At 42.8% G+C, this 24,313-nt stretch overlaps 1 protein-coding gene across 1 annotated transcript in view; it reads left to right on the forward strand.

The window, feature by feature from the left end:
- samd4a (sterile alpha motif domain containing 4A) overlaps positions 1-24,313 on the forward strand; it is a 197,456-nt gene that overhangs the window by 123,680 nt on the left and 49,463 nt on the right. The window contains exons 7-10 of the mRNA XM_061670978.1: positions 7,437-7,680; positions 7,766-7,851; positions 8,047-8,165; positions 8,266-8,479. Of these exons, the coding sequence (XP_061526962.1) occupies positions 7,437-7,680; positions 7,766-7,851; positions 8,047-8,165; positions 8,266-8,479 (663 nt within the window). The remainder of the gene's footprint in view (positions 1-7,436; positions 7,681-7,765; positions 7,852-8,046; positions 8,166-8,265; positions 8,480-24,313) is intronic.

Below are 24,313 nucleotides of genomic sequence, written 5' to 3' on the forward strand. Positions count from 1 at the left end.
GTCACAGAAGTGACAAACTCCAAAGGATTGTATAGGCTGTTAACAGTAGAGAACCCTCCTCGTCGCGTAAACGGCTTTCCCTCATTTTTGACATTATAGGTGAACGAGTCAGACTCCAAGTCCAAAACTAATCCCAGGTTGTGCTGTACTGGCAAGTCATCAGAAGTTACAGTAGGTCCAGGTCCTATAGGTTGACAGCATGATCCTCAGATGCAAATGCTTTCATGACCTGCTTACTGTTGGACACTAATTTGTGCAACCTGAGATTAGAAGACGCCAACATCTCCTGCGTCTTTTGAGCAGACCGATTGCTTCGAAGCGGTGGTGGTCAAAGGGACTTGAAACCATCAGCTCTTACAACAAACTGCATTGCATCTTTCCCACAATCCTCCTGAACTTCACATGCCGCTCTCCTTAAGCAGTAAACAGCCACAATCAGGGACGGGCTGTTTCCAAAGATGTGGACATTCATCCAATACGCCACAATCTCCTTTTCTGGGTCATTATCTCTGAACCAACGAAATCTCAGAAAGTGGCGATCGCAATCTTCAGGCTGTAACATGAAGTTGTGGAACATTTGTTGAATGTCCATGGTAAAAGCAATTGACTCTCTACGGAACCAGAGCAGGACACCCACAAGGTTGTTGTTCAGATCTGGTCCTGTCAAAAGCACCTGGTTAAAGGAGAGGCCCTTATGTTTAGCACTGGAGTAAAAAAAAAAAACTCTGATTTGAGAGGGTTTTCTGGGATGGTAAACACCGAACAATGGGAAGTACCAATGTTTTTCTCCAGGTTTTAGTGGGGGAGCTTCCTCCACCTGACCACTTTGAAAGATGTTCTTCATGAATGTGACAAATTGTTTTTTTCATTTCAGGGTTTGTTTTGAAATATCCTTGCAGTGAGGTGAGGCGTTGGATGGCCTTTGTGTAGTTATTAGGAAGCCAAGGTCATGGGTCCCTGAATTGTAAGTGGTGCTACTCAGGCGTTTCTGTCATCCGTGTAGACATTTCTACTCATAATGTCGAGGAACATAATGTCCTCTATAGAACAAGCTTCCTTGTTATCATCCTTTGTTGTCTGAAACATCATAGTCAAGTAAATAGTGTGTTGTGCTGAAAGCGCAACTCTTATTTGGAAGAGGAAAAGAGGCCCCCTCCTTGAGCTGTCACCCTATCGTGGTGGAGGGGTTTGTGTGTCCCAATGATCCTAGGAGCTAAGTTGTCTCAGGGTTTTTGCTCCTGGCAGGGTCACTCATGGCAAACAGGTCTTGCGCCCCTGGGGCCTGGCCGGGCACAGTTTGAAAGGGTAACGTGGGTCCCCCTTCCCATGGACTCACCACCTGTGGGAGGGGCCACACGGGTTGGGTGCAATGTGAGCTAGGCGATGGCCAAAGGCAGGGACTTTGGCGATCCGATCCCCGGCAGGGAATGAGCCCGAGCTGGTGTGTGAGGTCGAGAAGTTCCGACTACATAGAGTCAGGCTCGCCTCCACACACGGCTTGGGCTCTGGTACCAGTCCTCTTGAGAGGGGTTGGACTCTTTTCCACTCTGGTGTTGCCCACGGTGAGAGGGGACGAGCAGGTGTAGGTATACTTATTGCCCCCTGGTTTGGCGCCTGTACATTGGGGTTCACCCCGGTGGACGAGAGGGTAGCCTCCCTCCGCCTTCGGGTGGGGGGGACGGGTCCTGACTGTTGTTTGTGCCTATGCACCAAACAGCAGTTCAGAGTACCCACCCTTTTTGGAGTCCTTGGAGGGGGTGTTGGAGAGCTGGGGACTCCATTGTTCTGCTGGGGGACTTCAATGCTCATGTGGGCAATGACAGTGAGACCTGGAAGATCGTGATTGGGAAGAACGGCCACCCAATCGAAACCCAAGCGGTGTTCTGTTATTGTACTTCTGTGCTCATCAGGGATTGTCCATAACGAACAACATGTTCAAGCAGAAGGGTGTACACACATGCACTTGGCATCAGGACACCCTAGGTTGCAGTTCGATGATCGACTTTGTGGTCGTGTCATCGGACATCGGACTCCGCATATCTTGGACACTTGGGTGAAGAGAGGGGCAAAGCTATCAACTGATCACCAACTGGTGGTGAGTTGGCTCAGATTGGTGGGGAAGATCCCGGTCCGACCTGGCAGGCCCAAACCTATTGTGAGGGTCTGCCCACGATGAGAGGTGCCGAGCAGGTCTGGCAGTATCCCCTGTCAGAAGGAGTTTCAACTCCCACCTCCGGCAGAACTTCACCCATGTCCCGGGAGAGGCGGGGGACATTGAGTCCGAGTGGACCATGTTCCGTGCCTTCACTGCTTAGGTGACCAACCGGAGCTGTGGTCGTAAGGTGGTCAGTGCCCTTCGTGAAGGCAATCCCCGAACCCGTTGGTGGACTCCAGCAGTGAGGGATGCTGTCAAACTGAAGAAAAAATCCTATCGGGGCTTTTTGGCCTGTGGGACTGCTGATGGGTCTGTGGGACAGCTGATGGGTACCGGCTGGCCAAGCGGACGTGGGCGGAGTTCGGTGAGGCCATGGAGAACGGCTTCGAGGAAATTCTGGTCCACCAGCCGGCGTCTCAGGAGGGTAAAGCAGTGCACCATCAACACTGTGTATAGTGGGGATGGGGCGCTGCTGACCTCGACTCAGGATGTTGTGAGTCGGTGGGGAGAATACTTCAAAGACCTCCTCAATTAAACCATCATGCCTTCCCATGAGGAAGCAGAGTCTCGGGTCTCTGAGGCGGGCTCTCCTATCTCTGGGGTTGAGGTCACCGTGGTTAAAAAGGTGGTTAAAAAGCTCCTTGGTGGCATGGCCCCAGGGGTGGATGAGATTTGCCTGAAGTCCCGAAAGACTCTGTTTGTTGTAGGGCTGTCCTGGTTGACATGACTCTGCAACATCGCATGGACATCGGGGACAGTGCCTCTGGATTGGCAAACTGGTGTGCTGGTCCCTCTTTTTAAGAAGTCCGCAGGGTGTGTTCCAACTACAGGGGGATCACACTCCTCAGTCTCCCTGGTAAGGTCTATTCAAGGGTGCTGGAGAGGAGGGTCCGTCGGGACGTCGAATCCCAGATTCAGGAGGAGCAGTGTGGTTTTCGTCCTTGCCGTGGAACAGTGGACCAGCTCTACACCTTCGGCAGGGTCCTCAAGGTTTCATGGGAGTTTGCCCTACCAGTCTACATGTGTTTTGTCGACTTGGAGAAGGGATTCGACCGTGTCCCTCGGGGAGTCATGTGGGGGGTGCTTCGGGAGTATGGGTATCGAACCCCCTGATACAGGCTGTTCGGTCCCTGTACGACCAGTGTCACAGTTTGGTCCGCATTGCTGGCAGTAAGTCGGACTCATTTCAAGTGAGGGTTGGACTCCGCCAAGGCTGCTCTTTGGCACCGATTCTGTTCATAACCTTTATGGACAGAATTTCTTGGCGCAGCCGAGGCGTAGAAGGGATCCGGTTTGGTGACCTCAGTATTGCATCTCTGCTTTTTGCATATGATGTGGTTTTGTTGGCTTCATCAAGCTGTGATCTCCAACTCTCACTGGAGCGGGTCACAGCCGAGTGTGAAGCGGCTGGGATGAAAATCAGCACCTCCAAATGTGCGACCATGGTCCTCAGTCGGAAAAGGGTGGAGTGCCCTCTCCAGGTCAGGGATGAGATTCTTCACAAGTGGAGGAGTTCAAGTATATTGGTGTCTTGTTCACGAGTGAGGGAAGAATGGAACGGGAGCTTGACAGGCGGATCGGTGCAGCGTCTGCAGTGATGCAGACTTTGTATCGGTCCGTTGTGGTGAAGAAAGAGCTAAGCCGAAAGGCGACGCTCTCAATTTACTGGTCAATTTACATTCAATCTACCCTCACCTATGGTCACGAGATGTGGGTCGTGACCGAAAGAACAAGATCCCGGATACAAGCGGCTGAAATGAGTTTCCTCCGCTCTCCCTTCGAGATCAGAATCAGAATCATCTTTATTTGCCAAGTATGTCCAAAACACACAAAGATTTTGTCTCCGGTAGTTGGAGCCGCTCTAGTACAACAGACAGTCAATTTACAGAACACTTTGGAGACATAAAGACATTGACAAAAAACAATTGTGCAAAAAGATGCAGAGTCCTCTAGCACTTAGAGCAGTTCGAATGACTAATATTGCAATAGTCCGGTGCAATGACCATTGTGCAAAGGGCGCTGAGTATGGTGAGAAGGTAAAGGGTGAGAAGGTCGGTCATCCGCGAGGTGATCAGAGTAGAGCCGCTGCTCCTCCACATTGAGAGGAGCCAGATGAGCTGGCTCTCGGGCATCTGATTAGGAGGCCTCCTGGATGCCTCCCTGGTGAGGTGTTCCGGGCACGTCCCACTGGAAGGAGACCCAGGACACCCTGGAGAGACTATGTCTCCCAGCTGGCCTGGGAACCCCTAGGGATCCCCCTGGAAGAGCTGAAGGAAGTCGCTGGGGAAAGGGAAGTCCGGGCTTCCCTGCTAAAGCTACTGCCCCCCGGGACCCAACCTCGGATAAGCGGAAGAAAATGGATGGATGGTTGTCTACTGTATTTCTCAGTAGAAAGTTGCTGGCTTGTGTACATCTCCGACACATACATATCCCACAATCACTCAACCGAGATCCAACTTCTGTGCAAAGGGTGCAATATGTGGGCCATTCACCTGCTCCCGGACATTATGAACCCTAATTATACAGTATGTCTTCCAAGTAACATGATGGGGACTTGTTCCTCGATATTTGAGATATGTTATGCAAAATGCTTCAAGTGGGTGTGTGACATAGCCTCTTCTTTTGTTGGTATTTCTGAACGAGTGGTATCTCGACGAATATTAGTCATTCGAACTGCTCTAAGTGCTAGAGGACTCTGCATCTTTTTGCACAATTGTCCAAAAAAATAATTATTATTTACCGGCATTACCAGATAACTAGCAACCCTTTACTGCTCAGTGACTGTTTTTTTTTTTTTTTTTTGTCAATGTCTTTGTCTGTTGTCATACTAGAGCGGCTCCAACTACCGGAGACAAATTCCTTGTGTGTTTTTTTGGACATACTTGGCAAATAAAGATGATTCTGATCTCGTTACGTTCAATCAGTGTTGGTCATGGAAGTGTAATACTGCCATCAATGAGTTCCATGACAAACCTATGCGCCTGTTTGCCTTCTGTTTTCCATGTTCCACCACAAGTTTTTCGAGGGTATGGTGAAGCGGGTCCTAGGAGGTTAAAGATAGTGGGAAAACTCTGGACGTGCAAGAGACCCATTGCTTTGATCATCAAAGATTGTATGCACCTGGACTGCAGATTGATCAGTAGAGATTTTATGGCCGTACACCTCGGTGCATGTTGAGGAAACAGCAACATCCCTTGTTAGACTATCTCCATCTCCACCATACTCTGATGCATGGGCTTCTGTGTTTATAGACCATGGAGTTGGTCCGGCATTGTCATGAACGGAACAGAGGATAGGACCCAAAAATGCACGACTCCAAAACACATGGACAGTTTCAAAAAGAGAGGTTTAATATCAGGGCAGAGGTCGGTACACAGGCAGGCAATCAAAAAAAGGCAACAGTATCCAAAAACGTGAGGCAAAAAGGCGGGGTCGATAATCGGAACAGGGTCTAGTCTTACTGTGAGTCTGTGATGTGGAAACAAGGAATGCTGGAACGCGACGACAAGGTACAACGAACTGGCGACTAGAAAGAATGAGACACGAGGTTAAATGCAAGGGCTAATTAGGGTGAACGAGGCACAGGTGGGGAAGATGCTCTCTGGAGCAGGTGTGTATGACACAGGGGGGAGACAACAACCGGAACACACACCCATGACAGGCATGAAGGGCTGCAATATGTGTCTTACTCCCACTTTCTGTACAGCTGATGTTTTCTTCACAATTTCTTGCCAAATGGAATGCTTTGCAGCACTTATAACATATTCCATGCTTCTTTAACAAAGCCTTCCTTTCATCTTTCGGCTTTTCCTGAAAGCCAGGGCATTTGAACAAGGGGTGCCGTTTGTTGTGCAACACGTTTTGCTAGATCTTCTTCAAAGGTGGACCCGCTTGTGACGGATGGAGAATTGATGGGTGAATTCGACTTATTGTAAAAAATGCGTGTTTTAAGAACAACAGGCCTCTGTTTCTCCATTCTTGTGTTTGCTTGTTTGGACCTGGTAATTTGCTGTTGACCGCTGTTGAAGGCAAAGCTGGGTTCATCATGCATTCTTGTCTGTCCACACACAAAGGCCACGAAAACATAAAATAGCAGATAGGGAACTCTGTGTTCGTCTTTAAACTTTGAGCCCAGTTTGAGCCATTTTCTGTCATGAACGGAACAGAGGCTAGGACCCAAAAATGCAAGACTCCAAAACAAATGGACAGTTTCCAAAAAGAGAGGTTTAATAGACGGGCATAGGTCGGTACACGGGCAGGCAATCCAAGAAGGGCAACAGTATCCAAGAACATGAGGCAAAGAGGCAAGGTCGATAATCGGAACAGGGTCAAAGTCATACTGTGAGTCTGTGACAAGGAATGCTGGAACGTGACGACAAGGTACAACGAACTGGCAACGAGTGGGAATGAGACACGAGGTTAAATACAAGCGGTAATTAGGTATGAACGAGGCACAGGTGGTGAAGATGCTCACAGGAGCAGGTGTGTGAGAAACGAGAGAGAGGAAGACAAAACCTGGAACACACGCACACACACACACACACACACATGACAATTTTCCATTCCCATTGGAAATAACAAGCTTCCACATTTAAATGTTCACGTGATATGCAAAATCCTATACAAAAAATCCAAATGCAAAACATTTACATACCTTAATTGTGTCTTTAAACTTAAGTATTCTATTCAAACATATTCTAAATATTCCTTCTATTATCCTCGAAACACGAACAATTATGAACAATAATACATACCGACAATGACTTCAAACCACCTCATGGGGGATGAATTATAGTGACAGCCGTCCCTGCTTGTGCGGTTCACAGAAAACTTGCATTGATGACGTCATCAAACAAAGTCACAGAACTGCTGCAGTAACTCAAATTGCCACTAAATGATGCCAAATAAAAGGAAAACATTATACACGGGTTCCAAAACAGGTGGGATTCCCACTAAAACCCCTTCCCATTCATCACGCTAAATCAATACCAATAATCTTAAGGGCACACCACACCTAAAGTCAGGTTCAACCTTTTCCGCAAAGTCCCATTTCAAAATACGTTCCCACAGGAATTGTCGCTAGTAAGACATTCGTTGCTTTATATTGTGAAGTTATGTACCTGTTTACTGGATAGGTTTATAAGATACATGTGGACAGAAAAACCTTTGTACACAAATGAAGTAGCAAATGATCGTGACACTTTGTCAGATGTTCTTAAAAATTGAGAATAATATTTTTTTCCCCTGCATATCTTTCCTTTGTATCGCTTCTCACCACCAGGATGTACAGGTATTAGAGGGCAGTAATCTCCGTGTACCATTGCAAGAACTTCATCAGATGATCATGACACCTATCAAGGCATTCAGTGGAGGCAAGGAGACTTCGTTACAGCGCCCTCCCCTGAACCCAGATTCCAAAAGTGCACCTGGGTCCCACCTCACTGGAGGTAGAGAGGCTGAGGCAAGCTCAAGTGTCATTGCAGAGGGGGATCTACCAAGCCAATTTACCCGTGTTATGGGCAAAGGTGAGGTGATGACACAGCTGTTCAATAAAATTAAGTTTAAGAAATTATCAGCAACAAAGTTTATAAATTCCAATCTTTATCTCAGTTTGCACTCAGCTACTGGTGTCGAGGTCAGATGAGGACAACATCAGCTCCTACCTACAACTTATTGACAAGTGTCTTATACATGAGGTACACACTATCCTTTAAAATACACATCAGTAACACAAAAGGTATCAACAACAGGATTTAAACATCCAACATGGTTTGATTTGTTTCAGTGTTGGTTCTGTTAGTACATCATTTTTGTAAATGAGAGCTCACTTTCTGTTTCACTGCCAGTGTCGTGCGGTCTACTGAACTCTCTTGTCTTCCCTTGCCCATCAGTCCTTTAGTGAGACTCAGAAGAAGCGGCTGTTGTCATGGAAACAACAGGTTCAGAGGCTGTTCAGATCCATTCCGAGAAAAACACTCCTTGACATTGCAGGTTACCGACCACAGAGAAGGTAGATATTGTGTATTGAGCACTGTGTGCAGTGATTGGATTTTTCAATGAACCCCATAAATGGGACAAGGAAATAAATTAGTTCACATTTTGTCCTGTAGCAGTCGTGTTTTCGGCCAGTCCAACTCTCTTCCCACCACAAGCTGTGTTGGGAGCAGTGTTATGGCACGTAGAAGTCTTCGGCAGTTCCAGATGCCGTCTAGGAGCTTACCAGGAGCAAGGCTGGGCCTGCTGGGCAGCAGTAGCCTCCTGGGACCCACACCTCGCAGCAGCAGCAGTAGCAGCACACCAGCAGGCCCCAAGCAGGGGAGACAGGTGAGTCAGACTAACTGGAAGAGGATAATAAAGAGACAACTACAACCCCAATTCCAATGAAGTTGGGATGTTGTGTTAAACATAAATAAAAACAGAATACAATGATTTGCAAGCTAGGTGGAATTCTTTACCATTCTTGCTTAATGTACAGCTTCAGCTGTTCAACAGTCCGGGGTGTCCGTTGTCGTATTTTATGCTTCATAATGCGACACACATAATCAATGGGAGACAGGTCTGGACTGCAGGCAGGTCAGTCTAGTACCGGCAGGTCAGTCTAGTGCCCGCACTCTTTTACTATGAAACCACGTTATTCTAACCCATGCAGAATGTTGTTTGGCATTGTCTTGCTGAAATAAGCAGGGCGTCCATGAAAAAGACGTTGCTTGGATGGCAGCATATGTTTCTCCAAAACCTGTATGTACCTTTCAGCATTAATGGTGCCTTCACAGATGTGTGTTACCCATGCCATTGGCACTAACACAACCCCATACCATCACAGATGCTGGCTTTCGAACTTTGCGTCCATAACAGTCCGGATGGTTTTTTTCCTCTTTGGCCCGGAGGACACGACGTCCACAATTTCCCAAAAACAATTTGAAATGTGGACTTGTCGGACCACAGAACACTTTTCTACTTTGCATCAGTCAATCTTAGATGAGCTCGGGCCCAGAGAAGCCGGCGGTGTTTCTGGGCGTTGTTAATAAATGGCTTTTGCGTTGCATAGTAGAGTTTCAAGTTGCACTTACGGATGTAGGGCCGAAATGTATTTATTCACATTGGTTTTCTGAAGTGTTCCTGAGCCCATGTGGTGATATCTTTTACACATATCGTTTTTTGATGCAGTGCCGCCTGAGGGATCGAAGGTCACGGGCATTCAATGTTGGATTTGTCCAGATTCTCTGAACCTTTTGATGATATTATGGACTGTAGATGATGAAATCCATAAATTCCTTGCAATTGTATGTTGAGGAACATTGTCTTTAAACTGTTCGACTATTTTCCCACGCACTTGTTCACAAAGAGGTGAACCTTGCCCCATCTTTGCTTGTGAATGACTGAGCAATTCACGGAAGCTCCTTTTTGTGGCACCCACCTGTTCCCAATTAGCCTGTTCACCTGTGGGATGTTCCAAACAGGTGTTTGATGAGCATTCCTCAACGTTCTCAGTCTTTTTTTCCACCTGTCCCAGCTTTTCTGGAATGTGTTGCAGCCATAAAATTTCAAGTTAATGATTATTTGCTAAAAACAATAAAGTTTATCAGTTTGAACATTAAATATCTTGTCTTTGTAGTGTATTCAATTAAACATAGGTTGAACATGATTTGCAAATCATTGTATTCTGTTTTTATTTATGTTTAACACAACATCCCAACTTAATTGGAATTGGTGTTGTCGATAAAAGTTGATGTCACTTTGAAAATGCCATCATTTAAACACTTTATCAAGCAAGGAACGTCATGGTAACTCATAAAGGACCATGCACACCCTGCTATGAGGTATTGGAACCACATGATTTCTTCCAAAACAACAACAAATGGAAAATAATGATGAATAGTATGAACTAGAATGACATATAGTGAATAATAAAATATGTACAAATGTATTACAACAACAATAAGACACTAAGTTATAGGTCTCTCTCTCTCTTTAGGTATCTTAATTATACCCTACACCAGGGGTTCTCCTTTGAAAGTTAAAGAGGTACAGTTCAGGAAAATTTCTCCAGACCAAGGTCTGCAACATCATAATGTACAAACATGCATTGTCATGCGGTCTTAAATAGTGATGGAATGGTTTTTGAAAAAATGGTTTGTTTGGACTTTTCAGTTCGGTCCGCATGTATTCCGGTCGGGTCATAACATGCGCAACTTTTCTTTTTTTCCCCTCATTTACCAATGAGGCGACAGTATCAGGCCACAGCACAGTAGCAAGTTAACCAAAATTTTGACGCGAGCACGTCATCTGCGTTATACCCTCCAGCGATGCAGCAGCCAATCATATTTCACGGTGCGGATCACAAGAGATATTGCGTTGGAGAGAATATATAAAGACCCGGGAGCACTAATTTTACAATGGTACTTCTGCAGCTTTCTCTCTCCAACGCTAGCTCTCTGGTTTCTCGGCTTGGCCGCACCAAAGCACGACGTCCCGTCCCACTCATATCCATCTGCGCCAACGACCCTCCCCTTGCCGATCGAAGCGACTCAGGAAACAGGTTTCTCCAAGAAGTACCACAGAAGTAATATCGCTATAATGTTCATGACTGACTGAGGTGTTTTGATTAACACGTAAACTTTGCTTCACCCAAGGATACGCAATTCAAGCATGTATCGAGCTAGCCTTGAAAATGTGGGAGGCACAAACTCGAACTGTTGTAATTCCTACACTGTTTACCTGATTTGGATGTAAATACTTAAAGCTAAACCTGAAAGTCTGTATCAAGCACATTCATTCGTTTAATTTCAAATCCAAAGTGGTGGTGTTTAGAGCCAAAAGATGACAGTTGTGTTCATGTCCCAATATTTATGCAGCAATCTCGTTTGACGTGCGTCCTGCATCTGAGATGCACAAAAATGAGCAGGGAGTCATAAAGCATGGTGAATCTGCGACCACAGATGCACAGCAATGCTTACAGACTCGCAAATAAAAAAACAAAAACATTTTCATTGTTGTGGTAACATCCGTTGGCTCCGTAGATCTACACAACTGGGACACTTACGGGAAAAGTATCTATTTATTAAGTTTGCTAGCCTGTGCGCTAACTAGCTAGGGAGCTAAACAGCTCGCTCTGGCTTGCTCTATTGTGTCGACATACAAGGGTAGTGATGACCCGTACCGACCAAATCACATGCAAGTTCAGGTACCCCCTTCAGCCAATCAAATCTGCATCTCTGGGCGTAATCACTGATTGCGCGCAGCCCAGACAGAGACGAGGAGAAACGTAGCAGGGGAGAGAGAAAGAGACTCAGCGTGTCAGTTGAGTTAATGATGAGAAAAGATCATAAAATGACCAATAAAGGAAGAAAACATTTCGAACAAACGGCGCTCAAAATGTGGCATTTTTTATTATACTTCTCTGTGGCAAGTTCCCACTGGGAGCACTTATTAAAAGTGCATCTATGTGAAACACCATCATGAAACAAAGCAAAGGTTTTGAACAAACAACCTCTAAAACGGTTCAATTGTTAAGATTTGTTAAACTAAAATATGTGAAATTGTTTGAGACTTCACTGTTTAGGGCGCTACACTAACTTTTGCACTGGTAGCACTGGTGCAGCCAACGTTTTCAGTCGGTCGCATTACACATGATTTGGTTGCAGCCTTTTTTGGGGAGGTACAGCATGACCATGCATGCTAATGAATAGTTCTCTTAATTGGCAAACCATAGTTTTATGAAGCAAAGATTGACAGTAACTCAAGATACAGTATGATAATTGCAAGATATTTTCCTGGAAAGAGGTTTGTCTACAACAAGCAGTGACTGACAACACAAGTCAATTATTTTATAGACAGGTTGGGCCAAAAGTAGGCTTATATAACATATTACACTAAAAGAAACACTGGAGAATTTGTATTTGAAATCATGCAGTGAAACAATAATGAATTGTTAACAAAATCCCTACCTACTCAATATGAATCATACATGATGAAACTTGAGGGACCCTAGCCACTCGCTGCACGCTGTAAAAATTAGGTGTTGGCTCAGTTTAAAAAAGAAAGGAGAACTATTATCACTGATATTTTGAAGGTATTTCACAGGACTTATCTAGCTAAGTAGAGATAAAGTCACAAATATCTGTAAATTGTTACTTTAAATTGGACAAACACCTCATGTTTTATAGTGTGACGATTGAGACTCACGACACAGTCTGGTGATGGTGTGTGAAATTGTACACACTGAGAGACATAATTTAATACTCGCGACACATAAGGCCAGTGTTGCGTGCTACTAGTGCTTCACAGCCTTACAAACCTACAACAAAATATTTAACTATACAGGTAGTGTTTTACATGAGAAGCAGATAGCTTGAATATGCATCTCCTCGCCAGACGATCGAGGGGGGCCCACCACGAGCACAGAGTGCCACGCACGAGGCTCGCTCTTGACGAGACGGCGCTCTCGCATTAAAACATGCACTCGCGCAAGTGCATTACGATGAAATTTTTTCTTCCACATAATGAAAAAAGGGTTTAATATGCGACCATTTTAGTCGCAGTCGCAAGCCCTGCTGTTGTGTCAAGATACCAAACAAAAAAGGGGAAACTCAGACTTTATTTTCTTAAGTTAAGCACTTTATTTGAGCACATAACTTTCTCTTTTTATTGACTTGCTCTTACTGTGAAATGCAGCCCTACTTTAATTTAGTAAATGAGAGAACATTATACAGTTGTGCTCATATGTTTGATCACCAGGGCAGAATTTGTAAGATTTGTACAATTCTTTATTATCCTCAATATCATTGTATAAATGGCATTGAAAAAAACCTTCAAAGGTACGATCGTTTATTATGAAAGTTTTTGGGAAAATATATCGTTCTAAAAAATTTGCTATTGTGGCAGGCCTATACACATCATATATTGAGAGAGAGCAAGAGCAATGGTCGCAAAAATATTTTACAAACAGTATAAAAGGTAGAGTAACAACTTTAATAAGAATCTGCAATATAGTGGGACCGCCAATCAAGAACCATGATGTAGCGGAGGATTACTGTATCTGTTTTCCGTGATGATAAATTGCAGAGACTCATTGTTCCAGGTCTGGGACTCATTGTTTCCATGACATGTGCGTTCCGTGACTCACATAGTCTCAAGTGTAAAATGATCTGTTTTTGGACCTGATTGGAAGCATAGAGTATATCAATGCTGCTAGTCACATAAAGATGAAGTTTATAGAGTGAACTTTATGAATAAGCCAAGCCCATTGAGCCAAGGCACCTATTTTATGTTTGAAAATGTTCACGGTTAACCACCAAATATAAGATGTATGAACATAGAGCATTTTACACTTGAAACTATGCAAGCCCCACTAACTAAATAAGCCCCAGGATTCAAATGTCATGGAAATAATGAGTCCCAGCCCTGGAACAATGAGTCGCTGCAACATATCATTACGGAATACAGATACAGTAATCCTCAGCTATGTCATGGTTCTTGCGTTGCTGCTATATGGCATATTTTTATTACAGTTCTTACTCTATTTTTTTTATACAGTTTATACAATATATTTTGTGATATCCATTGCTCTTAATCTCTCTCAATATATTGTGTTTAGGCCTGCCACAATAGCAAATTTTTTTAGAATGATAAACGATAGTATCGTTGGTGTTTTTTTATGCCACTAAATTAATGATATTAGAGCATAATAGTCCATCCATCCATCCATTTTCTGAGCTGCTTCTCCTCACTAGGGTCGCGGGCGTGCTGGAGCCTATCCCAGCTATCATCGGGCAGGAGGCAGGGTACACCCTGAACTGGTTGCCAGCCAATCGCAGGGCACATACAAACAAACAACCATTCGTACTCACATTCACACCCATGGGCAATTTAGAGTCTTCAATCAACCTAGCATGCATGTTTTTGGGATGTGGGAGGAAACCGGAGTGCCCGGAGAAAACCCACGCAGGCACGGGGAGAACATGCAAACTACACACAGGCGGGGCCGGGGATTGAACCCCGGTCCTCAGAACTGTGAGGCAGACGATCTAACCAGTCGTCCACCGTGCCGCCGTCTTGTATCATAACATTCTTTTTTAGCTATGGTGTGGGTCCGCATGGGAATGCTCCTGGGTCTGGACGCGCCAGTTAGTGACCTCTGTTTTAAACGATGTTGCCACGACTGAGCGAGCTGTTCAGCTCCTTAGTTCACTATCTCATTAGCTCGCAGGCTAGCAAATGTAATAAATAGTTAACTTTCCCAAAGTGTCCCAGTTGTGTGCATCTATGGAACCAACAATGTTCTGCCAACGGCTTGCTGTGTGGTGAGCCACGCGTCAGTTGTGACCACATTGAAAATGTATCGAGCCCAGAAAAAACTTTCGTGTCCATTTTATTTAGTAAACGATAATCCGCCCTACTCTGATTGGGTAGCACCAAGACAGGATTCGTAGTTTTAGTGGATTCCTCCTTTGATTAGCTGTGTGTGTAGAAGCTCTTAAGCAACACACACACATACGTAGAGCGGGCCTTAAGCCATGCTTTGCGTCTATGGATCCAGATTGATTATACTTTATGCGTGTCCCTGCTCATTTTTGTGCGTCTCAGACGCAGGACGCACATCAAACGAGATCCATGTATGAATACTGAAATCTTGTGTAGTTTAGTCACAAATGTACTTTCCTCAGTGTGAAATTTGAGCTTGTTCAGTTGAACACAAAGCTGATATATTTGCAGAAAACAAATTTATTCTGTCGTATGAGTAGCAACAAGACAGCTTTATTGTATCTTTTGCCATCCAATGTAAGAGCATTTAATTGTTTTTTTTGTTTTTTTGTTTTTTTTGTTTTCACAAAACACTGCGGGCAAAGATAGATGTGTAAAAATATATTTCTCATTAATTAAAATAATAGTACCATAAAATACACAAGACATAGGTAATTTTCATTGTATACCAAACCGACAACTGTCACCACAAAACCGAGATACGAACCGAACCCTGGATTTTGTGAACCGTTCCACCCCTAGTCTCAAATATTTGATAATAATGATTTCTATTTGTATTGCACTTTGCATTCATAAATCTCAAAGTGCTACATCCATCCATCCATTTTCTGAGCCGCTTCTCCTCACTAGGGTCGCGGGTATGCTGGAGCCTATCCCAGCTGTCATCGGGCAGGAGGCGGGGTACACCCTGAACTGGTTGCCAGCCAATCGCAGGGCACATAGAAACAAACAACCATTCACACTCACACTCACACCTACGGGCAATTTAGAGACCCCAATTAATGCATGTTTTTGGGATGTGGGAGGAAACCGGAGTGCCCGGAGAAAACCCACGCAGGCACGGGGAGAACATGCAAACTCCACACAGGCGGGACCAGGGATTGAACCCGGGTACTCAGAACTGTGAGGCTGACGCTCTAACCAGTCGGCCACCGTGCCGCTCAAAGTGCTACAGATATTTTAAAAAGTAAATAGATCAATAAAATTTGTCTGACGTTTTAAACACAGTGTTATGCAGAATGAGCAGATACATCCAATTCCCATGCTCCCATTCCCGGTTGCTGGCTTCCCTAGAATTATTAGATGGATAGATTTCTTTTCTGCACCAGTTTGTTTGTCTAGCACAGTAGTTCTTAACCTTGTTGGAGATACTGAACACCGCAAGTTTCATATGCGGATTCATGCAACCCTTTCTAATTAGGAAAATATACAGGTATATATATTCAAATTCAAAACAGGTACAGTGTTTTATTTGTGCAAAAAATTAACAACTCATCTATTCCCCACAGAAGCACTGTGTTGAAAGAACAAACCCAACAAAACATAAATTTCACACAAACCCAACAAAACAAAAACATTTCAACTCAAGGAGAAATTACTCTAAATGAATGTCAATTTTGCTGTTGTCTTTCCCGTTGGCAGCGCCACTCATACCGTTTTCACAACAAAGTATGTTCCTTTGTTTTTATTTCTATAATCCTCGGAAAATGATTTTTCGCTAAAATACATTCAATGCGAGTTTGCTCATATTTGGAAGAGGTTAAGGTAGGACGGATGCTTTTCCCACTTGTTGGTCTATTGCTGTCATAGATAGGAAGAATAGGCAGATACAACACGCCCCTTTAAGATTCGGGCATATGGCGATGCTAAGCTAAATTCAGGCGGCACCCTTTTGATGGGAACGTCGACCTCCCCAACATGTTTGCCACGTATCTAGTAATGCATCTATTCATGTCTGTGTTTCGCTGTCAGCACTCTGAAATCACTCTGCCAGCCTTTCTCCTATTGGCTGACACCACAGCAACGTCACTATTAACTCAACTCCAGGCGCGGCACCTTGACGTCAAACGGCCAACTTGACCTCGCTGCGCAACACAACGCAACCATGCGTCGGCACGTCTTCACGGCACATACAGTACCCAAGTAATGGGTTCATCAGTGGTGCGCTGCGCCCTGATAAATGCAGTGAGACAAGGCTTTTACGGATGCACCCACACACTGCATTTGTCTTGTCCTCCGTCGAACCCTTGAGACTGACTCACTGAACCCTTGGATTTCGATCGGACCCAAGTTAAGAATCACTGGTCTAGCACTAACACATACAATTCCATAATTTCAAACTTAATTTGGGACTTTTTTTTTCTGTCGAAAAACCGTCAGCGCTAACTGAAGCACAAAACCATCTTTTAAATACGCCGTTCTTCCACCTCTGTTACATCTGTTGCCAACAGCACGCGCAATCTGTTAAGAGTGCACACGCAATTTATCTTGATAAATCAGGCACATAGTATCGGCACCATTGCCCTTATTGAGAATCTGTGGCGCATCCTTAAAAAAAAGGATTTATGACGGTGGACCGCAATATACTGTACCTCCAAACAGAAAATCTGGGAGGCAATTCACTTTGTTGTCAGCACTACTCATCAATAAAACCCAAATTATTACGGAAGCAAATACAGTTCTTAATGAAGCAAATACAGTTCTTAACATTTTATTCACCATAAATTGCATCAACTGTAGGAAAATGACAAATGCCTAAAAGTTTGCAAGACAAGGTAATCTAGTAATAATTCTCTAACCTTATAGATTATAGATACCTTATATTGGTCCCCAATAGGCGGTATAAACACTATACTGTAAATGTTTTATTATTATTGAAGCATTGATGCTAACACTACACAGCATGATGACTGACAATTTTAAAATTGCCATTTATTTGTTTTTCAGGCTCAAACAAATAATTTTTGTTTCAAATTTTAATTACAGTTAATTGCTGACTATAGCATATTCTCTTGTCATTGTTCCTATACTATACATTTGTGATCATTCACAGCATTAGAAATTGACTGATAGAAAAAAAATACTATTGCGGACTGTATGTAGTAAATTAAATAATTGATGCAAGTGGTGATCGGCAAATAAATAAATAAATATAAAATGTGGAACAATATGTCCTTGGATATTTAGAATAATCTGGATAGCAGAATGACCTCATGATTTATGCAGAAGAATTGACTTTTTTTTTTCCATATCGCAATAATACAGGCAAAGAAAAAGGATGTAGCGTTGGCATCTGACTAATGAAATGAGGTGGATGCAACTTGTAGGGAAGTCACCCCACATACCATAGACGTTGCATCATTCACAAATGCTGAAACAGGAGGAGCTATGGAGCTGTTTCAGGCTCATCCCGGCACGTTTTGGTCTGGGCTGACACATTTCATTGGAAACCTAGGTCTCTTTCGCTCTCTCACACATACTCATCCCATACAACGGGATGGAAAACCTCAGTTTGCTGCTTGTGTGTCTGTATTGTAGATGTGTAAAGAGAAAACTCAGGAGAGACGTGAGTCGTAGTTTGGCAGAGCTGTTGGTAAGGGAGGTGCAAAGACTGAGAGATATAATGTTTACATTTGTATTTGTGAGAAAGAAAGAGTGAGCAAAGCAGTGAGAACAGTGCATAGGAATTTCCAGTTTTTCCTTGGCCTGCTGCTTTGGAGGCCCATGAGTGGGGCTGTAGAGGGAGCAAGTGGTGGGGGAACTTGTAGTGTTGGACGTATAATAGGCAGGTTACAGTGAGGAATTTGTGTGGTTAGCATCTGAGACTGTCAATTGTGTGTAGACCAGACGTCCACACAGAAGTGTTGGAGTCATGTTGAAGATACTGCTTTTTCTGCTCTGACTCAAATACAATGACTTACTAGTTGTTTCTCTATGCCTAGCAACCCGTACCTCTGGAGCCGCATGTGGTTCTTTCACCCTTCTGCTGCGACTCTATGTGACTTTGAAATTGCATACTGTGGCGCTGACGTATCGCACAAGGAAAATGGAGGCACTTTTGTCTTTCAAAAGACATTTTTGAGCAAATACCGGAACAACAAGCTAGCATCTTACACAGCGGATAGAGTTGCGCAGTAACCCCTAGCTTTACTTCTTTTAATGTACTGTGGAACTGACCTGGAGGTAACTGTGTCGAACACATCCCACAGTCAACTAAGTCCAACATAACAGTAAACTGACTCAACAAACTAAGGGTGACATAAACACACACGAACGATAAGAATTAACGTCCTTATTATGGCAATAGTTCATGGACAAATCCAAGAAGAGGTTCTAAAGAAAACAGAACGTTTAATGTTACGTTCTAAATGAACTATATTAAAAACATACATCACTCATGCCTCACAGATGACAGTTTACAATCGTGTCTGAAGATGAAGGTTGACGTCTTATTGCCCTGATGTGCAAATGCTGTGCGCTGAGGTTCAGGAGCAAAAATCACATTAACCAAGGTAAAATAAATATTTTAATTTGTTATTATTTTTCAAATACAGTGTATGTATTTTATATTGTTCGGTGAAATAGTCAATTTCAATTCTAATTGACAGCTGACAGTACACTCATCATGCGATAAGTGACAAACGCAGACAGCATTTTTGATTAGCTGCAAGTGAATATTTTAAGATTGGATTTAAGATTGAATAATTTAAGATTAAATTTCATAAATACTGGGAAGACCCAAATAGACAGTGACAATTTGAAAGTAAACTTCAACCAAGCGTCTTTTATAAGAGTTCAAACTGTTTTTGTTTCACGCAGAAATAAAATGTAATGTTCTCTGTAGCAGTTCACTGATTTCGTACAGTGAACGTACTTTTTCTTTTCCTTTCTGCTGTGGAAGATTGCTCTTTGAGGGTTTAAGGTATTTAAGGTTGGCCTAGTACCAACACATACACACAGTTCTACAGTAGACTCTTTTATCATTTTTGCACATTGCCACAGAGGTTAGTGATGTTTTAAATTTGTTCCGTGACCCGGTTTGTAAGCCGAAACTTTCGTAAACTGAGGTAATGTTTCCTATTGAAATGGATGGAAATGAAATTAATCCGTTCCAGCCCTATAACTAAGTTGTCCTTAACTTTTTTATTAGTGTGTGGTTATTAATATAGTGCAATATAGAAATACGTAAAGACACACTATTATAAATAAATAACACACTAATTAGACTTTGAAAAATTGCTAGTTAACTTTAACGTAGGAGGAGAGAAAGGGGAGAAGGATTACAGCTCCTCCATTGAAGAAGAGTCTTCTTCCATAATATGGGGTAATTCTGATTCAGGTGTTGTTTTTTTATTAGTATTTTTTTTTATTTCGTAGGTCTCTTTTTATTCATTCAAGTCATTGGTTGACTTTGGCACAACAAATTGATCAAGGGAAAGTTGTCTTTTATTTTCTTTTTTTTTTTTTTTTTCAGAAATTGGGACATCACATAGTCATTTAAAAGATTAATTGCTCTCTTGGCCAGTTTTATTCAGGTAATGCTTTTCGATCAATGCCTGCACTTCACTCAATTTGCTGCACATTCTTTTGATCATTTTCATATTTTTTTCCTAAAACATGATGTGGAAGGTAGCATTCACTTTCCACAAAAATTGCAAACTCAGCAACAAATTCCTCTGCAACCTGTTTATTTCCTCCCAGTGCCTAATAAAACTGTGATTCCCACTTCTCAAACCAGCCTCGACTGCCTTTAATATCATATTTACCACCATTCGGACCCGCGCCATGTTTGCGAGCAGGTCTACATGCAGCATTTTTGCCATCACCAGCAAGCTCTTTCTCATTTGCCACCAATAAAGAGTAAAAAAATAAAAAAGATACAGTACCTCATAGTTTCTTTGAAAACCTCCCCATCCGAAAAGGCTTTCTTGTTCTTTATCAAAAAATGTGAAGCTCTGAACGAGGCTTCGGTTGCTTTCTGTGATTTTTTTTCCACCGGTCTCGTGAAAAAAGTTCATTGTTTTTTCTAAAGGTGCCTTTAATCAACCGGCCTTTTCCATCCTTAATGCGCTACCGGGTGGGTAGTTTGCATTGACGCTTTTGTGCCAAGTTTTGAAGTGTCTCTCCACATTGTGCCGCTTTGGTATTACAACAGTTGTCCCGCAAATAAGACGCAAACTTTTTTTTTTAAAACGTAAAGAAGAACTGTCACAATCACTGTGAAAATTGTAAGTCCTTTTTTTTGCTTTTCTGTCATGGTTTTTTTGGGCTAAAGCACAAGTAAGCTAACTCCTCGTCACTGCTGCACTGTATCAGGAAAGCGGTGAGGGGACCGCGCACAAACATGAACTTTGACTTGAGGTCAAAGTTCTTTATACATAAAATATTTTTGTTTAATTTTTCTATATAAAACGACGTTATTTTAAAAATTACAATAATGTAAGCAATTCTGATTCAAAATATAAAGCACTCAAAAAAATAATTATAATTATAACAATTTGTGACCAGTGTTATTTTTAGAACATGACTCACAGGCGCCTTAAGTGGTCCGCATTGTTGGTCCCTGGTTTATACAGTCATTTACACTCACAATCACACTTGAGGACAATTTAGACACTTCATTTAACCAGTTTTCCTGCCATGGATGTTAATATTTGTCAAATGGAATCCAACTCTTTTAGGGATGCAATGAGTGCTCAGGTTTTTCAAGTACTCTTGAGTACAAATTGTTTTCTGCCTTTTTGGCTGGTCCCTTTTATGCCGGAAGTTTTACTGTGTCACAGTGGCGTTTTTAAGCTGCGGCTGTGGTTTCTTAGTATTATAATTGATATTTATTGAGAATCAGAGTCGATCAGTCGAACAGAACAAAGTTTCTCGAGGGGAGTGAGAGACGAAGACAAAAGACAAAGCACTAATTCTAAACAAGATGAGAAAAGTAAATCATTACATATCTACGACAATTAAACATTAAATATGAGTGTTGTATGGGGCTGTAGTGCTACACCCTGTGAGGGAGGGACAGGACAAGGACAGGAGAAGAAGAATGCAGGACAAGGGTCGTGAACCTCTCCAAGTATCACCATAATTACTAACATGGAAATTGAGCAGCTAAATAGATCCAAGTTTTCATTTAAATCTAGGCAGAGGTTTTATTCTTAAAAACTGCACTTAATATTACTGTAAGCCAATGTAATATTATGCAGTGTGAACATTAACACTGCGCTTAAATACGAACAAAATACATAAAATAGGAAAATGTAAAAAATATCCTTTTTTTTTTTTGTCCTGTTTGGCTGTTAGGTCAAGCAGAATGGAATATCTGTATCCCTTTTATGCCGGAACAGTTTTAATCTGTCACAGTGGAGTTTTTACCAGTGCTGTGCTGTACTCAGCTGTACTCAGCTGACTTTGGGCGAGAGGCGGCGTACACCTGGCCTAAACTGGTTTCCAGCCAATCGCAGGGCACATATAGACAAACAACCATTCGCACCTACGGACTATTTTGAATCTTCAGTTAACCTACCATGCATGGTTTTGGAATGTGGGAGGAAACCGGAATACCCGGAGAAAACCCACACAGGCACAGGGAAAACATGCAAACTCCACACAGGGAGGCCGGATTTGAACGCAGGACCTCAGAACTGTGGGGCAGATGTGCTCACCGTGCGATCTCAATAAGAAAAAAAAGTAAAGTAAAATAAAGAACAAATGATAAAATGATACACAAAGATAGGTACTCGGGCTGCACAATATTAGAAAACAATGATGTTGCGATTTTTTTTTTTTTTTTTTAATCCAGCGATATATATTGCGATGTGAAATAATACAGGATCAGTGTTGGGAAGGGTTTTTTCTCCCTGAACTAGTTCAAACTTCAGTTCCTCGTTCCAAAAATAAACTAGTTCAGTTCATAGTTCATAATTAAAAATTTTTAACTAAGTTCACCGGTACAAAAATGAACTAGTTCATAATTATTTTTTATTTTTTAATATGTTTCTGATGGGCTATTACCCTCAAAATACTGCTATTCCCCCCCCCCCCCCCCCCCCCCCCCATTGTTGCCATGCATTCAGTCCACACTAGTAGCCAGCTGCAGCTTTCATCCTACAAACTCAAAAACTTGTTGCTTGAATGGTGTTATTTTAAATGAAGAATTAAAACAAAACCAAGATTTTTGTCCTCAATGTGCAAATAAAAACATGCAACAAAGTATGACAGGGACGATGGTGAAATGACACTGATAACCTTCCGTTCCTAGCAGCTCTGCCTGACTATATTAACAAAATATTTGATCTATTCTCATATTAGAAAACTAATTCCATATTATCGCAGTGTGATCGTACAGTGTTTTAAATAAAGCATTCTGATACAAAATAATTTTCCTCGTAATAAATTTTTACAATTATGTACTGTATTACAAAAGAGAAAGAAAACATTCACTCATGCAGCTGTGGCGTGCCTACCTAATTGCACACCGAATCGGTTGCCAAATATGGCATTTATCCCCTGACATATAAGGCTCGGATAGTGTGTTCAGCCGGGTTTTGTCCTGGGAGTCCCTGCAAAACCTGGCACTCTTGAATGAAAATGTATTGTCGATCAAAAATCGTTCACATACGCCAGAATGAGCGCGTTCTCAATAACGTTTATCAGGCAGAAAGGAACTAAGTTCATTTCACGTTCGCCTAAAATATGAACTAGTTCATGAAACTTTGTTCATTGAACTCCTTCAGGTACAACACTGCTTCTAATGCTTTTCCTCAGTCTACCCACATTGTTACGTTTTACTTTTACCTTGTTGTTTACTTTCTTGATATTGTTTTGAATTTTTGACAGTAGAGTAGGCAGAGGTTTTATTTTACATTTTTTTACATTTGAAAACCTCCCCATCCGAAAAGGCTTTTACATTTTCAAAGCTACTAGCTTAAGCCGCGCCACTGCTCGGACACTAACAAGGCTTTTCGGCTGCCTGGCTGTCCCACCGTCTTCGCTTCAAAAGCTCCGACCACCGCACCACTTGCACACTTCTCCTTGAGAGGCTTTCCCTGCTAGAGGGACATGTCCGCCAACGAGAGCAGAATAGTTTGGTTACTGTAGATGTGGCGCACACCTGATGGCATAGGTTGTAGCTGACCTACTAGTCCTGTTAGCATTAACCCCAAGCGGCTAGCTAACAGCAGCGAGCCTGTTCAGACAAATAACAGATTGCATCCTTTAGCCAGTTCCATTTTTTCTTAGTGTACTGGCTCCCGCACGTTAGTCACTAATCACTCGTAATATCAATCTTAAAAACCCAGCCAATGTAAAGTGTATCCCTGGGGCCAGCGCACCCGACATTGAAGCTAGCCTTAGGGAGCTGACACGCAGCAGGCCTAGACACCAACGCAGGGCTAACAACACTAGCTACTCGGATACAGTTATACATGTTGGCTCCAACGATACAAGGAGGAGGCAATCAGAGATTACAAAGAGGAACATAGCCAGCACTTGTAATTTCGCCAGAAAGATGTGTCGGCATTGAGTAATTGTCTCTGGGCCCTTTCCTGCAAGAACCAATGATGAGAGTTTTGCAGATTATTGTGACTTAACCGGTGGCTGGCTAGCTTCTGTAGCGAACAGGGACTGCAGTTTGTAGCTATCTGGCCAAGTTTCTTGGCCAATGCCATGCTGAGGTAGGTGGGCCTTCGACCTTATGGGGTAAGCGCCATCACTATTTCTAGAAACATAGATTACTGTTTGAGCCTTGCTTTACAGCTCTCATTAGAGCAGGCTGGGACTCAGGTGATTAGCAAGCCTGTTGGAATGGCTGTGGAGTCTGTAAGGTTAAGGCTGACTAGCACTATCCTGTACTCCAACAACACTCACAGTTCATTATGTAGAAAAGAGCGGCATAGT

The sequence above is a fragment of the Phycodurus eques genome, chromosome 2, assembly GCF_024500275.1.
Source record: "Phycodurus eques isolate BA_2022a chromosome 2, UOR_Pequ_1.1, whole genome shotgun sequence".
Lineage (NCBI taxonomy): Eukaryota > Metazoa > Chordata > Actinopteri > Syngnathiformes > Syngnathidae > Phycodurus > Phycodurus eques.